Raw genomic sequence first — 16,853 nt, 5'->3', positions numbered from 1 at the left:
CAAATAACTACAATGAACCAAAGAAATTAAAGCTAACTATCTGTACTAGGGATGTGCTCGAATAGTTAATCCGTATTTGTAAAGGCACAGAAAAAAAAATGTGTTCTATGGAGCCACTACATTAGCACTAGCACTACATAGCAGTAGCCTGTTACATTACAGTACATGTAAAATGTTTGGTAAGTACTGCTGCTCCCTAGTATACACTGAGTCCATGTGAATGCGAATCTCAAAAGTGAAAGAAAAAAAGCAAGTGCACATTCAAAAGTGATTTCAATGCCCCGCACATTAATATTGGCTTCCCGATGCCCATAATTTATATACAGTACAAATACCCAATAATATAATTGCGAGAGAAAGAATTCAATTTTTTTTTTTCTCCCATCTCGTATTTATTCCCTCTAGGGGTTCCATAGTACACACATAATTTCTTTTCTAAATACAGTATTCAGATTTGGGCACATTCTCAGTCTGTACCATATTAAAATTGTATAGAATCACTTTTTTTTCCATTGTATCGTATCGCATTGTGTTAAATCAAAATCGGATCGCACTGCATTGGTAGCTGCTTTATATAAATCTCTAATGTATCGTATCGTTGGCTATGCATCGAGAAGCATAACGCATTGGCCTCAGTCATTTTGATGCACATCCCTACAGTATAAGTAAAAATTAAGTCAGGTGTGCTAATTTCCAATTTTTTTACTGGCCTACATACGCTATAAAAGGGCTCATGCACTTAATTTTTAACTGGTGCTCAAAAGGGAACAATTCAGAGTTCTCAGCAGATCTATGGATAAAGGCCTGAGCATAACACTTTTTCTATGTTACGTTAAATCCCACACACAGCCATGTCTGACGCAGCTTTCAAAGTATACTCATCTGTGGATTAGTTTGGAGTGCAACACATGTGCAGCACCACCTAGTGAACTCATTCACTTCGCACCATCTGAACCATTATGAACAAATGCCATTTTTGTGTCTTGTTTTTAAACATTTTTGGAAGAGTAGTAACAATAACTGTATTTTGACAATAATTTTAAACTGTATTTAAACTATAATCACAATGGTGCATTTTTAAAAGGTGAAAAGTGCTTTGTAAATCGTTTTGATGAATAATAATAATAATAAAAAAAAACCTTGATTGGTTTGTTCATTAGATAACTGGATTATTGGAAGGTCATGTTTTGTGAATGTGATTAGCAAATTTTAAACTACAACAGGCCCCAGTTGCATAAACTTAGCCTCTATGTTAAGACAGTGTCTTAAGGACTAGTTTTACCAGCTAGCAGTTAACCAAAGGTAATCTGTCTTATTTTTTGGATTCAACTCAGACCAACCTACATACACAGAATTTTAAAATTATGACCAGTCTTAAAGAAAAAATTAGCTAACATTTTAAGACTAGTCTAAACCTTTTATGCAACCGGCCCTTGAAATCAGCTATAATAGAAGTCAGCCAGTATATATACAAATTTTATACAGTATATGCATAAGAATAATTGGATATGACTTCACATTACTACCTGTGCTGAACTGTCAGGCCCAATAAAATCTGAACTATTAATCATTTTTCTCTGAGGTGAATTAGTACCTTTCTTTTCTGATTGGATGTCTTTGAGGAGCCGATCCTGCAGGGTAATGCGGTCCAGGAGGCTCTGCAGTTCTGAGTCTCTCCTTTGCTTCAGTGCTTTCATCTGTTCCTTGTACTGCTGCAATGTCCTCCTCAACCTCCTCTCTCTGGACTCCCGCTCCTGCACCTCCTCACATAGCCACTGGAGTTTTGTCTGAACACACAAAGACATAGAGTAGGGACAATGAGTACACACATCTGTATCACAATAATATATACAACTGTATCAGAAGGGCCACTTTTCCATCATAGTGCCAAATAATTCCTGTTGTTTAAGCATTCCATTCCATCCCAATTCTACCAAGCTAGTATGGATATTATTTAATTTTCCTCTGCAATGTTTATAACAGAGCTTGTAATACAAATGCATCAGTTTCCTTGGTAACGCAAATGTAAGAGATGTAAACAGCGGCCACGACCGAATAGCAATGTCACTACACGCATTCTACCAGCAAGGTAGAATTCTAGGCCGAGAGCAGCATGTAATTGCGCCGTACTGAACCAAGCAAGTGGAAATGTAACTGTAACCATTCTATACCATTCTTAGAACCATTCAGCCCAATGGTGGAAAAGCTCAGGTCAAGTAAAAACTTCTGAAATAGGAGTATCTCTGGCAACTGTACAATTAAAAGGCTTTTTCTGTATTAAAATGGACCAAAAATTCACCTTGTCTAACAAAATGTATAGAAATAAGAATGACTAGCAATAGCAAGTTGCACATCATAGTTCTCAACTGTAATGTACACTACAGGGATTTTAAAATATTTAAAATATTTAATATATGGCTATTTAAAATGAGTGCCTTTATTGTCCCTACCTGATTCAATAAAAAAATAAAAATAAAATAAATAAATAATTAAATAAATAATGTACCACAGACAAATGAAAACTGCTTCTCAAGCCATTTCATTGGGTCTTTCAATACGATATGAGTGATGTAATACACTAGACACACAAACTCACAACCATCTACACATGCATTTAAATGTATTAAAATAAACATTATATAAATGTAAGACCTGATAAAACATGACATTAAGTTTCTGAGAGCTGAAGGATGTTTCCATTAGCCTATCTGAGACAGTAAAGCTGTGTTTAGATGCATGATATCAGCTAGAGAAATGAATATCAACAGCTGGACTCAACAATATACCTTAACCTCAGCAAGCCAACGATGGGAATCCTTCTGCACTCCTGGAGTCAAGGTAATGGCCTAGAACACCGAAAACACACATGGAGTAAAGTTGTTTTGCTATACAAATTATGCATGAGTCAAAAACAAAAAACAAAAAAAAAAGATGTCTCTGCAGAAGGAAAAATATTCTGAATCATTCAGGTTGATCTTCTGATCTGTTTTTACAAGACAGTGACAGTCTACTGGAGGGCCGTAAACATCAGAGATCTTGGGCTCTGTGGGAAAACCCCTCCACATAGATGAATCGCTTTGCAAAGCAAAAATGAGCAGATATACAAATTTCACATTTAGAGCGATATTGTACACGTTCAGAGTGAACGATCACGGGAGGTGAGTCTGTCACCTTTACAAAAGCAAGCCTGTGGAGGAGGATTGTGTTCCCCCGACAGCTTACCTATCACAGACAACAATGTTTGAACACCGCCAAGCCGGTTTAGACTGCTGACACAAATGCATGATGGGAAAGAAGGCCATTTTGTCTTTTTTTTTTCTTAAATCAAAGGGGGCTGCCGGCAGCAGATAAAAAGGTGTGAATGATGCAGAAAAATGTTAAAAACTGGAATATAACATGAATGTTGACAGCTTGAGCTGAGACAAAAGAAACTCTACTTAAAAAAGCCTTGAGAAACAAGTACAGACAACCTGCAAAAAGCAGGGAGTGCCTTCACAGTTTAGAGACAAGACTTCTGTTCATCTGGGAAAAACACTTGGAACTACGAGAATTCATTTTTACTATAACATATTTTTTTGTGTCCGAGTCCACCTCGTCTGGTCCAAGTTGAGTCCTATTTTTTGACCAATTGAGTGTGAGTTGGAGATGTTTTTTTATAACTTGATGGAAAGGTGATATAATACAAAGTATAGTGTTATAAATGTACATGCATATTTTTTTAAAATCAAAATATAAAAAACTTTAAAGGATTTATGATGATGATGACTGTTGAAACGCGTCATCACAGGCTTGTGAAAAGGGTCAGAATGAGAGTATAGTTCTTAGCCATATCGGCCTAGAAACTTTTTATTTTCCGTCGGTCTTAGTAGACGATGGAACTACAGAAGGATCAATTTTAAATAGGAAAAATATCTAAACTCTTTGGTCATTTTTGAGTGAGATTCTAACGGTCTAATCCAGGGGTGGCGAACATTGGGCCTGGAGAGCAGCAGCATGAAGGGTTAATAGAAAGCTACAGGCAGGTGAGTTTTAATAGGGTTGGAGCTGAACTCTGCAGGGCTGCGGCTCTCCAGGACCAGATTTCGCCACCCCTGGTCTAATCAGATTCAATGATCTATGTTAAGCTATGCTAAAAGTGCTACCGCCAGACTGTTTAACACTAAAGGAGTTGAAAAATTAGCCTATTTACAAAAAAAGTAGAGTGTTCCTTTAACTTTACTTTTTAAGTTAAGGACAGGGAGACGTCAATGGCAGAGACATGTTCAAAGTTGCAAATTTAACTTGGAATATCGCATACAACATTTGACTAAAGCACCATATATATATATATATATATATATATATGTATGTGTGTGTGTGTGTGTGTGTGTGTGTGTGTGTATGTATATATATATATATATATAAATAAATATGTATATATAAAATGGCTGTATATATAAAAGGGCAGAGTCAGAATCGAGTCCGAGTCCAAGGAAACACTACTATTTGTCATATCCTGACATTGTTTTAACCCAGGGGTACCCAGACTAAAAACTATTGCCGCAAAAATGTTAGAATTTTTTTTTTTTTGTTGCTTTAAAGCTAGAAACTGCCACCATGTTTAAAAATGAATAATAATTCCAATACAGCAAAAACTAATCAACTAATACAAGTAAAACATTTGGTTACTGAAGGCAAGTAAAGACTCCAAGTATTATTTACAAGCAAAAGGATAAATAAATATATACAGTAATCAACAATACAAAAGTGAAATGTTTAAATAAACAGAATCTTTTTTTGAAAATAGAATTTTAAAAAATAGACCTTTTTCAGATTACAGAAATAGTCTAATACAGACATTTCAGGAAGTAATAAAAGTAAAAATAAAACACTGCAAAATCTTCACTGTATACATTAAAAATGATTCTTATTAAAGTTAATAAGTGATTCAATCAAGAACAGTGAGAAATATTCTCTTTTTCTTTTGTTGTTTGATTAACATTTATAACACGGTTGGCGGCTGCAGGTTTACACTGCTGTCGCTTTAAGATCCGACATACATATTAAATAGTTTGACGCATCAGTATTTCTCCCAACTGTTCAGGTTTACTTAAGACAAAACCGACTGCATTTACATGAATAGTCTCCAAGACGAGCATGTGTGTAGCAAAAACAGAACCTAACAGAATGTAAGCAAAAGAAAACTCGGCATTCGCACACTGACCGAGAAGCACGTTCTGTGAGCACGCTTTGAGTGTGTGCGCGCACATAAACCCATCAGCTTTCAAGTAGCCTTCTGGACGAGACTTGAAAACACATGCAAATACTGAATATCACTTTCGTGATAATGCATCAACATTTCCGCCAACTGTCCCTGGACTCGTTTGGACTCAAGTCCGAGTAAAAATGCATCTGAGTCCATGCATTTTTAGAATGTATAAACATCTTTGCATATAAATATTTAAAAACACTTTCTCATCTGATCTACACAAATCTCGTAGGTGATCTATTTTGATCTCAAAAAGGCGAGTTCTTACTGAAAGGTGGGGAGTTTGCTGTACAGTACATACTCTGACAGCATATAAATTTGCATGCAGCTTTTACTATATTTCAGTGTATGTTTTCTGTAATGTTTGTAATGTACTGTAGTGTGTGTGGGTACTTCAAGCTTTGCGGCTGATTCTTTTGACAAGAGCTGGCAGGCTGAGTCAATCTGAGTCCCTACGGCATGGAGGATGGACTCCTGCTCTGTCTGGAGGCCCGTGACCCTCTCGTGCAGCTCTGCCATGGAGTGCTCTGCACTTTGTCTCCTCTCCTCCTCCTCCTCTGCTAGCTTCACCTACATAGAAGACATTAAGACACATCTGAGAGACTGAGATATGTGTGCAGGCATGACATTGGTCAACTACTGAGAGAACCATGTGTCCAGATTGATCTAAGCTTCAATTTAAAATATTGCAACATATTGGTACTTGAATGTATGTGTATTGTGGGTTTCAGTAATAAGTTTTTTTGTGGTTTGAATAAAGTTTACGCTTCTTATGAAATAGAACACTATACAGTAGATTAAACCGGATATCTTCCATCCATTCGCTTTTTAATTTAATTTAAAAAACAGAAAAATAAGAAAACTGTTCCTTTTTCTCTTTTTTTATTCAAACAAACAAACAAAATAAATAAATAAATAAATAAAAACAAGAATAGACAACTTCAATATTCTATCTCTGCTTGTGGGCGGGAATAAAACGCCCCTTTCCGCTGATTGGCCAACCAAACATTAAACTGCCATCATCAGTTGTTCCCCATTTCCATGCAGCAGAATAATAGTCCTGCTGCTACAGTATACATTCTTAATGCAACTATATTTCATCACATTCTCATCAAACAACCAGACTAACAAATGGATAACGAATAGCCCATACCGGGGCAAAGCCTAGAGGGGACCTACTTCTGTGTGGGCATAAATTCAGCAACCTGCACGAGAAATATTAGTTACTATTATCTCATTGCCTAAATATTCATTTATTTGCATGTGCACCCCTACAGTTACCCCCTAGCCTACACCTTTAACATATTGCCTGTTTTATTTAGCTAAATTTTGGACAGAGATAAAGTTAAAAGTATATAGATATGTAAAGATACAACAATATTTCATATCAGTGTAGTATATGGTCACATCTATTATAGTATTTTTATTTTACTATTTTAATTTTCATTGTTAAATTTTAGGGGTACTGTTAAATAGCCATTATAAAATATCATTTCTCAGTTAAAAGAATCAAACATTTGAGTATTGTTTATTTATTTATTTGCAATATGATCATTATTAGTTTTATTAGTAATTATTAGTCAATTAATGTAATAGTTTTTAAGTATGTATTGCTATAGGAGGCAGATGATTTTTACCTTTATATAGGCTTTTCTCTAATCTTATTAATTATGTATGTCATCTTTAATGTTCAATTTTTAAATTCAGTTATTTTAGAATAATATGACACTATAGGCTGTTACCAAATAAATCCGTATCAAACAAAGCCATATTTGCACAGGTGTATTTATGGGTTAATGTTTCCCAGAAGGCAGTAAATGCATTTACACACTACAACTGTATAATATAATGTGATTTTGAATACAGAAATATAAAATAAATGATATTAGGAATATAAAAAGGATTATCGCCAGTAGGTGGCAGCAAGTCATCGTGTTTATGAACGATTCATCCATTCAACCGATTCATTCAAAACGCTGATTTATTCTGGAATAAGAATCAAGTAGCTTTTTATACTACTGGGTCATTATAAATTACTCACACCACCGATGTGTTCAAAAAGTCACATTCACACCATTCTGTGCATTATGCTGGGAGTCAGTCGGTTCTGTGTCTTTACTTGGCAGAAAAAAATAAAACACCATTTTGTGAGATATCAATTAATACTGAATATTAATGAAATAAACTCAGCATATTGTTTAAAACAAGCTATGACAGTGTCTTATTTACACCTAAATCGATAGTGGTCTGCATGCCACTACAGTGCAAAATGCTTTGACTCCACATGCTGTCCAGTGCGTCGTGCAGCTTTGCCACACAGATTTTGTTAACTAAATAAAACAGCCGATGTGTCAAAGATGTAGGCTAGGGGGTAGTTTTATACGCAGATGCGAATAATTTAACATGAGAAAATAATAACTTGCATTTCTTGCGCATGTTACCGAATTTATGCCTAAACCAAAGTAAGACCTGTCTAGGCTCTGCCCCTGTACTGGCTATTCGTTAGCCTTTTGTTAGTCTGGTTGTTTGATGAGAAAGTGATGAAATATAGCAGCAATAAACACGTTAAGAATACATACAATTGTAGCAGCAGGACTGTTATTCTGCTGCACGAAACTGGGGAACAACTGATGATGGTACGGTTTAATGGAAAGGGGCATTTTATTCCCGCCCACATGCAGAGTTTGAATATTTAAGTCATTCATTCATTTTCTAACCCTGAATGTAAAAGCAGATAATAAAGCGGAATTCTTGTTTTTCTTGTTTTTTTTTTTCTTTTTTTAAATGGAAGAAAAGAAAAGAAAAATGAACCATTTTCTTATTTTTCTGTTTTAATGTTAAATTAATGGAAGATACTCTGATTTACCCTTTCTATTTAATTTTGCACTGACTTTTTTCACCCCCAAACAACTGAATTTGAACTCACTTGATGACACTTTGTCAATTCTTGAAGTGAACTTTTGCCTGTGTACTAGTAATGTGATTTACTTCTTTGATCTGAATGTGTCCAGAAGCCAATTTTCTGTCTACCAAAAATTGTTTTTACAAAACTATTACTGGGGCAAATCACCTTTTTAGAAAGAACTGATATGTACACTTACTTTCTTTCAAGAGACACTTTTGGTCCTAGCTTTTTAAACCGAATATATCCTGTATCGGCAGCAAAAATAGTAAATATTGAGAATGTATTTGTCTAAGATTGGAAACATCTCATCATGATGCTCAAATTATCCAGTCACAGTTTAATGATGCAAGGAGGCCTGCACGCACACGCAGTAAAAGGCAAATACAGTCATGGCCAAAAATATCGGCATCCTTGCAATTCTGTCAGAAAATGCAACACTTCTCTCAGAAAATTGTTCCAATTGCAAATGTTTGGTATTCACATGCTTATTGTGTTTGTTTGCACTGCACAACACAAAAAAACAGAAGAAAAGTCAAACTTGATCAAATTTCACACAGAATTTAAAAATAGACTGGACAAAATTATTGCCACCTTGTCAAAACTGTAAGAAATAATTGTTTTTCAAGCATGTGATGTTCCTGTAATTTGTATTTAGACACATCTGTGGCAAGTAACAGGTGAGGGCAATATAGTAATCACACTTGCAACCAGTTAAAATGGAGAAAAGTTGATGACCTTTGTGGTGTGTGTCACACTGAGCATGGAGAAAAGAAAGAAGTGTAAAGATGGATTTGAGAGAAAAAAATGTGGAAAAACATGGACAATCTCAAGGTGTCCACTGTGAGCAATATCATCAAGAGGTTTACAGCCCATGGCACTGTAGCTAACCTCCCTGGACATGGACTGAAGAGCAAAATTAATAAAAAATTAAAACAAAGGATTGTTCGAATGGTGGATAAAGAACCCAGATTAACTTCCAAACAAATTCAAGCTGATCTGCAGACACAGGGTACAACAGTGTCAGCTCACACTATATCCGTCGCCATCTGAATGAAAAGGGAGGCTATGGTAGGAGACCCAGGGGGACACCACTGCATAAAAAAGCAAGACTGGAGTGTGTCAAAACATATGTGACAAAACCACAATTCTTGTAGGAGAACGTATTGTGGACAGATGAGACAAACATAGAGCTTTTTTCTGTTTACAGAAAAAGAAATGAGGCCTTCAAAGAAAATAACACAGTCCCTACAGTCAAACATGGTGGAGGTTCAAAGATGTTTTGGGTTTGCTTTGCTGCTTCCGGCACTAGATGCCTTGACTGTGTGAACAGTATCATGAAATCTGATGATTACCAAAGAATTCTGGGGCGCAACATAGTGGCCAGTGTCAGAAAGCTGTGTCTCCACCAGAGGTCATGGGTCTTCCAGCAAGACAATGACCCGAAACACACTTCAAAAAGCCCTCAGAAATGGTTACAAACAAAGCGCTGGAGAGTTCTGAAATGGACAGCAATGAGTCCAGATCTGAATCCCACAGAACACCTGTGGAGAGATCTCTAACAGCGGTTAGGAGAAGGCATCCTTCAAATCTGAATGACCTGGATCAGTTTGCAAAAGAAGAGGGGTCCAAAATTCCAGTAGAGAGATGTAAGAAAATCATTCATGGTTACAGGAAGTGATTGATTTCAGTTACTTTTATTTCTAAAGGGGGGTGCTACCAAATATTAAGTTAACAGTGCCAATAATTTTGTCCAGTGCATTTTTTGGGTTCTGTGTGGAATTGTATCAGATTTGACTTTTCTTTTCTGTTTTTTTGTGTTGTTCCAATGCAAACAAAAAAAAAAAACATGTGAGTACCGAAACATTTGCAACTGCAACAATTTTCTGAGAGAAGGGTTGCATTTTCTGACAGAATTGCATAGGTGCCGATGTGTTTGGCCATGACTGTATGAAAGGCTGAGCAACATTGTGTGAGTCTTCACCAGGCTGGAGTCAAATAATGATGCGTGTGTGTATAATTTAAACTACTTAGTACTAACAATAGCTGTTAGCTTATTTTCAGTTTGCATACTGCTGCTTTTCTTCTAATCACTATTGAACTCTTCCCTCTCTTTAATAAAGCTCTAGGAAAAGAGTTGGCAAAAAGAGCAAAACAAACCCTTTGAAAACACAATCTAAAAAGTAGACATGGCAAAACTGCACCAGAGAACACATTTAAGCAATATAACTAATATTAATAATATGCTACAAAATTAAAAGAAAGTAAATTAAGAAGTAAGAATTTATTATGAATAGAATATTTCACTATAAAATATTTAGATAAATATATTATATATTATAAATATTATAAACTGATTAAAGTAAAACAATTACAGAAGATTTAAAAACAATTTAGAAACATTTATATAAATGTATTTATATAAATGTATAGTTTATTTATATAAAGCCATTTTTGTAGATTTTCAGAGTAACTACATATCACGTTTATTTATACAGCGCTTTTTTTAACAAAACCTACATAATTAACATATATAAATATACATTTTAACATATATAAATAACTATATTGTGAAATATATATCGTTAATGTGAAATAAAATTAGTCACAGCGTGAAATAGAATTTTGGTCATACCGCCCACCCCTAATTCCTAGTATTTAGAGTAATTTAAGTAAAGAATGTGGGGTGTTCAGATCTGTCTAGTTTGGTTTAGATTCCATGTCGGGGTTCGCAGTTCACAAGGGTTCTCATTGGATGTTCTTGTGTTGTTATGTCTTGTGAGAACACAGGGCTTTTTTTTGTGTTTCTCTCATTGTGCCATGTGTTCTCCTGTCTATTGCCTTAAACTTTACCTTCACATCCAGCTCTTTTTTGAGGGCGTGGTACTTGTAGAGGAGCTTAGCATGATTCTCCTCGTAAGTGCTTAGCTGCTCCGTCAGTTTATCACATTCAGTCCTTATTTTGTCCAGCTTCACCTGCAGAGCTCTCCTCAATTCACTATCAGTCACTGCCTCCGACTACACAAGAAAAGAATCATTATCACATTGGTTTCTTCATTTCTTCTTAGAAATAATTATAATTTTTAACTATTAATTTCTAAGATTCATTTGGGCATAATCTTGATCTCTACTAAAAAAACAAAACAAAACAAAACAAAAAATGAAACAAAACAAAAACCTTCTGATATTATCCTGTAGTGGCCATGAACGAGACAACGGGTTTAAATATTCAAGCCTACAGCAAGCTTCAGCCAAAATGCAACCCCTTGCATAAAGCAGGGTATCTAAAAATTGCTACATCTGAGCTATGGACAGCATCTGCCTATCTGGATCCCGTTAACCTAGAATGGAGAATGTACTTGTGGCTATTTATGTGAAATTAAGAGCAATTAAAGGAATAGTTCACTGAAAAAACATATACTTATCCTCATGTTGTTCCAAACCTGTATGCTAACATTTTTTTTTCCATTGGAACATAAAAAAAAGAAGAATTATTACACAGGTCCTTTTTTGCAATCAACCAATCAACATAAGATGCATGCTTCTTATTTTCAGTCAGCTTTTGAATATAAGCCACATTTACACTGCAGGTCTTGTTGACCAATTCCGATTTTGTAAATTTATCCGATTTTTTTGGACAATGTGCTTACATTGCTTTTAAAAGTGACCCGTATCCGATGTGTGCATTTTACACTGCACTTCGTAAAACAAACCAGAAATAGCATATATGACATTACAATCAATTTCAATAGTACATTGAGTTTAACTTACTGACATGGAATTTAGTGGAATAATCAGGTGGTAGATATTTCTTAAGCATGTCACATCTACTGGGTTTTTTTACTCATTAAAACCAAATGAGTTCATCAGTGATTGTAGGCTATATCAAGGCACATGTTTGTGTGCTTTTAATTTTGTGGTTTCAATGGAACAAATGGGTAGAGTCCTCACAACGGGACTAAAGCGCTCGTCTGTGCACGAACTGCTGTCACTGACAACAGCAGCAATGAGCACTGAACATGATTTCAAAAGCAACACATTTCAGCATCAGATTGCCTTTTATTAATAATACTCTGCTACTCAAGAAGAGATGTTTCATTTGTTACAGGTATGTCTTAACTGCAAAATGTTTAAAAAAAACAAAAAACAAAACTCACTTTCCAATGATTTAGGAGTCGCATTTACAGGGCAATATCCGATCTGTTCGCATACACGGCAGGAGCAAACGCACGTATCCGATTTATATCTGATTTATTTCCACATATGAATGAGGCCTGAAACCGATCAGAGAATATCGAAATCCATGTGACTTTTTTTCCTGCTTACACCGTCGTGGGCCATATCCGATCTGTGCCACAAGGGAGGAAAAAAGAACGGAATTGGGTCACTTAAACCATGCAGTGTAAATGTGGCCTTAGATTTATGCTGCCACGGTACCTTATTTAAAAAGCACAGGGTTTGTCCAGGTTTTTTTGTTTTGTTTTGTTTTGTTTTTTTTATAGTGTAAAGACAGCTGTACATTTGGGCAACCAAATTTGAAATCATAATTTCATTTATGTATTTGTTTGTTTTTGTTTGTCCTGTACCAGCAGACAACCAACTGTATTGATAATGTCACGCCCTGCGCAGAAAAAGATTACAACTTTACAGATTTGAAAGGACATAAGGGTGAGTAAACAATGAAAGAATTTTAATTTGGGGTAAACTATTCCTCTAATCACAAACAAACAGGTACATGCGCAGACTGTGATTAATATTCAAACCTTAAGGTCTCTGACGACAGCCTCCAGCTCTTCTCGTTCTCGCTGATATAATCTCAGCATGTCATGTACATCTCTTTCCTGTTGGGCTTTTCCTTCTTGCTGGGTCGTTCGGAGGTAGCTCATCTCCTTCTGGTGCACCTGCCTCTCCAGTTCCAGCTGTCGTGCAAAAGAGGAGCTCTCTTCCTGAGCTGCAGCGAGCTGTTTTTCTAGATCCCTCTTGGAGTTTTCCACCTCAGCCATTCTGGCAGCAAGATCAGCTCTTGCAGCGCTCAGGTTCTTGACTGCACCCTGGAGATCCAACAGAGTTCTCTGCTCCTCCTCTTTCCTCTGCTCCTGGAGTTCCACACGCTTCTGCAGCCTGACGTTCTCCTCTTTCATACGGACCTGCAAAGAGACCTGCTTCTGTGCCTCCTCTTCCAGGCCTCTCAAGGTTTCCCGAGCCTCTTGGAGCTCTAGTTCTGAAGTGACAAGCTGTGAACGAGCTTCAGTAAGATCCACATTACAGCGGCGTACATCCTCTTCACGCTGAGCGAGATGTCCGAGAGCATTAGCCAGCTGTTGGCGCGCACCCTCTAGCTGCTGGCTAAGAATGCCTTCTCTCTCTTTACTCTGAAGGACAGAACAAATCAATCTGATTTAGTTTGGTGCTCACACTGCACATAGTGTGACCCATTAAATATAACTATAAAAATAAAATAAATAATAATAGTAATAATAGTATTTTTGCAATTGATTCATTTAGTTTAGTTTTTCTTTTTTTTTGTTAACAACATTAAATAATAAACAATAAATAAAGTGTGATAACAGAATAGACAAAAGTGGGTATTAAATAAAAATACAATTACTTTTTTAGCACATTAAAGTCCATGTAAAGTAATATTAAATGTATTATTCTGAGTTTGTTAAATCACAGAAAAATGTGTTATTAACCACCCAGCCAAATTTGAATGATAAAAACCCCCAGGAAGTTAAGAAAATAAGGCATGAAAATCCTGAAAAAACAAGCAGTATTGTCCGCTCTCAAAAGCTGGGGGTATGTGCGCTGTCGGCACTGAAACCATGCCCACTCGCGGAAAGCTGCCTTCTCTAAATGGAAGCTCCCTTTAGCAGTTTCCTTTAAATAAGTTAATCATCGCAAACAGGTAATATGCATTTACGTGACGAAGGCATAGTTAGCAAGCAAACTGTACAATAATGACAGTAACTCGCGACTGAGCAGCGGACCACTGATGCTAATGTGCTCTAGTTATTAGCTGTGTTTGACTTGAAGCAGTACTACGCAGAATGACTATGATGACAAAGTACCGCAAGAGCAATTCAAAAGCATAAAGAGCTGTCTGCTCTCTATAGCACTGACTGTAACTTACTTTGACACACAACAAGTCTGTGCGGTCAGTGCTGCTTCAAGTCGAACACACTTTTTATACAGTGTTAGGGGAGGGTGCATGCTCCTTGACTCCGTTTCGTCATGATTTTAACCCCACCTAAAAAATCCTGAGCATGGTTCTCAGTCTTTGTAGCATGTTTCAGCAATGTATTTCTAACATTTACAATGCATTTCGAAACAATTCTCAGAATTTACTTTACACAGACTTTAAAGATGCTGTAAATGAATGTAAATGAATGTTGTGAATGTAAATGTTAATACTTACATTTTCATTTTCATTTTCTTTTCTTTTCTTTCCTTTTTACTTTTTAAATTTTTATCATTTTAAAATTTAAAATCATCAAGCTTTTTATTTTGGTGGGTTGCCAGCAAGTAAGCAACATATGTCCTGCCGGTTTTAGCGCTGCCAAATGAAGCGCATCAGTGAATTAAATGTTATAGTTTTACTCTGAAACCAGCACTGCATAGCCACGATTTATGCTTTCAGTTTGAATGGATATTTTATACAGCAGGGGTCACCACACTGGTGTCCTACAGAGTTTTGCTCCAACCATAATCAAACACACCTGAACCAGCTAATCAAGGTCTTAATGGGTATACTTCCAGGCAGGTGTGTTGAGGCAAGTTGGAGCTAAACTCTGCAGGACACCGGCCCTCCAGGATCAAGTTTGGTGACCTCTGTTATACAGTATGCATTAACAGCTGTCAGCCAGTAATACAAAGTTTTTTTTTTTTTTTTCATTTACCGATCATGGAATATGTGGCATAAAGCTAACTCTGGATCCCACCCACGTGTTGTGAAGTCTCACCCATTTATCTTTATCAGTGTCTTTTCTGCTCTTATCCTTTAGTTCATGAAGTTCTCGTTCCAGTTTCTTGCACTTAGTCTTCCATTGTCTGACTGCTTCCTGAGCTTTAGAGCGCAGCTCTTCTCTCCTTCTCTTGCCCTCAATCAGCTGAGCCTCCAGACGGCCACATTCTGACACATTTTCCTCTGAACGAGACTGGATCTCCTTCAGCTGGGCCAACATCTTCAACTGCTGCTGTTCACGTCGCTCCAGATCTGCAGAAAGAGCCTAGAGAGATGAAAGAAATGAACAAATCAACAACAAAGAACAAAACAAACAAAAGAAAGAATGAAGGAAAGACAGAATGGGAAAATGGAAATAAAAAGAATAAAAGAAAAATAATGATCAAAGCAGACATCAGACATTTTTGAATGCTGAATGGATAAATGATCATGTACAAGAAATTTATTCCAATATTTTGCTATTCAAAAATAAATATTTTTTTTCATCCATACTGGGGTTTATAGGCAGAGGACTGGAGGCCTGGGGCTCAACAGAGCGATCTGTGCTCTGGGACATAAACACAACTCCTCTATGCCTCCTCTCTCACTGCACTTTAATGAAACCATTTTGAAAAATGAAAGCTTACCACAGATGAAATTGAACTTGCATAAAACAAACAAACAAACAAAAAAACAATATCAAACACACAAACCTCGACCCGGAAAGCGAGCTGAGTTTTCTCTCTCTCCTTTCGCTCTACGCTTTTTTTCAGGTCTTCCACCTCACTAGAAACACTGATTCTACCCAACTGCACACGCAGGTCTTCAATTTCTCTCTCCAGCTCTGTGCGTCCTAGGGGAAACACACAAACAAATAGTGGTTAAACAGTATAAAATTCACAAAACACTTGAACATCACTCAACATATGTTACCGTTGTCAAGGCCTGTAACTCCTCTGTCCTGCTGTCTTCTTGCACTTCTCTGCTGAGACAGGCAAAAAGACAACTCCTTTTGCAAATCTAAACGCTCCTTCTCCATCCTCAGAAGCTGTGAACGCATGTCATCCATCTGCAGGCCAACGGCAGAAACCCACATAAAAAATGAAAACTGTCCACCATTCACTACTCCCTTATGTTGTTAAAAACCAACATTAATTTCTTCATTCGAAGACAAACAATTTTTAAGAACTGTGCTGTCCAATCTTTTCCATGCAATTAAGCCCCATTCAATATCCTAAGGTTAATAATGAAGCATCTAAAAGGCATAAAAATACATTAAAAAAAAGTCACAACCCTAATTTCAAACATATAAAGTATGCAAAAGAATGTTTTAAAAATATAGTCTATGCTACTAGTGTAAGTCTTGTGTGTTCAATGAAAGACGAAATCTTAAGATTTAGAATATCATGAAGGTGAGAATAACATGAGGATGACTAAATGACGACAATTTTTTTTAGGTGAACAATAAAAATATCGCTGCATCAGTATTGTAGCAAAACCTAAATTAATGGTAGAAGGGAAGAGACCACCTTCTGAAGAAGGGTGTCTCGTCCACCTTCTGATTGGTCCAGCTGCTCTCTGAGTTTCTCCAACTCCTGCTGCATCTGTAGAGGAATTCACAGTGACACAATTCTTGTTTTATGACTATATAAAGTCATAAAGTCTGCTCTAATTTCCATCTTATTTCTTATAAGAGAAACTACCACTTAAAGAGTTGTCTTACCACACTCAAAACAGCTCAGTTTTGGTTTTGGTCACATCTA

The 16,853-nt window shown here is 36.5% G+C and overlaps 1 protein-coding gene across 4 annotated transcripts in view; it reads right to left on the bottom strand.

The window, feature by feature from the left end:
* Positions 1-16,853, bottom strand: part of LOC127182854 (centrosomal protein of 128 kDa) — an 84,005-nt gene that overhangs the window by 17,250 nt on the left and 49,902 nt on the right. For all 4 annotated transcript variants that reach the window (XM_051138508.1, XM_051138507.1, XM_051138509.1 and 1 more), the window contains 9 exons: positions 16,620-16,694; positions 16,024-16,159; positions 15,804-15,943; positions 15,110-15,376; positions 12,914-13,522; positions 11,004-11,168; positions 5,642-5,818; positions 2,787-2,846; positions 1,595-1,787 (listed from right to left, as the gene is read on the bottom strand). In XM_051138508.1, the coding sequence (XP_050994465.1) occupies positions 1,595-1,787; positions 2,787-2,846; positions 5,642-5,818; positions 11,004-11,168; positions 12,914-13,522; positions 15,110-15,376; positions 15,804-15,943; positions 16,024-16,159; positions 16,620-16,694 (1,822 nt within the window). The remainder of the gene's footprint in view (positions 1-1,594; positions 1,788-2,786; positions 2,847-5,641; positions 5,819-11,003; positions 11,169-12,913; positions 13,523-15,109; positions 15,377-15,803; positions 15,944-16,023; positions 16,160-16,619; positions 16,695-16,853) is intronic.

This window comes from Labeo rohita, chromosome 20 (genome assembly GCF_022985175.1).
Source record: "Labeo rohita strain BAU-BD-2019 chromosome 20, IGBB_LRoh.1.0, whole genome shotgun sequence".
NCBI classification, from domain to species: domain Eukaryota; kingdom Metazoa; phylum Chordata; class Actinopteri; order Cypriniformes; family Cyprinidae; genus Labeo; species Labeo rohita.
Note: the sequence above shows the minus strand (reverse complement) of the source record. Positions and strands in the feature narration are given on the sequence as shown.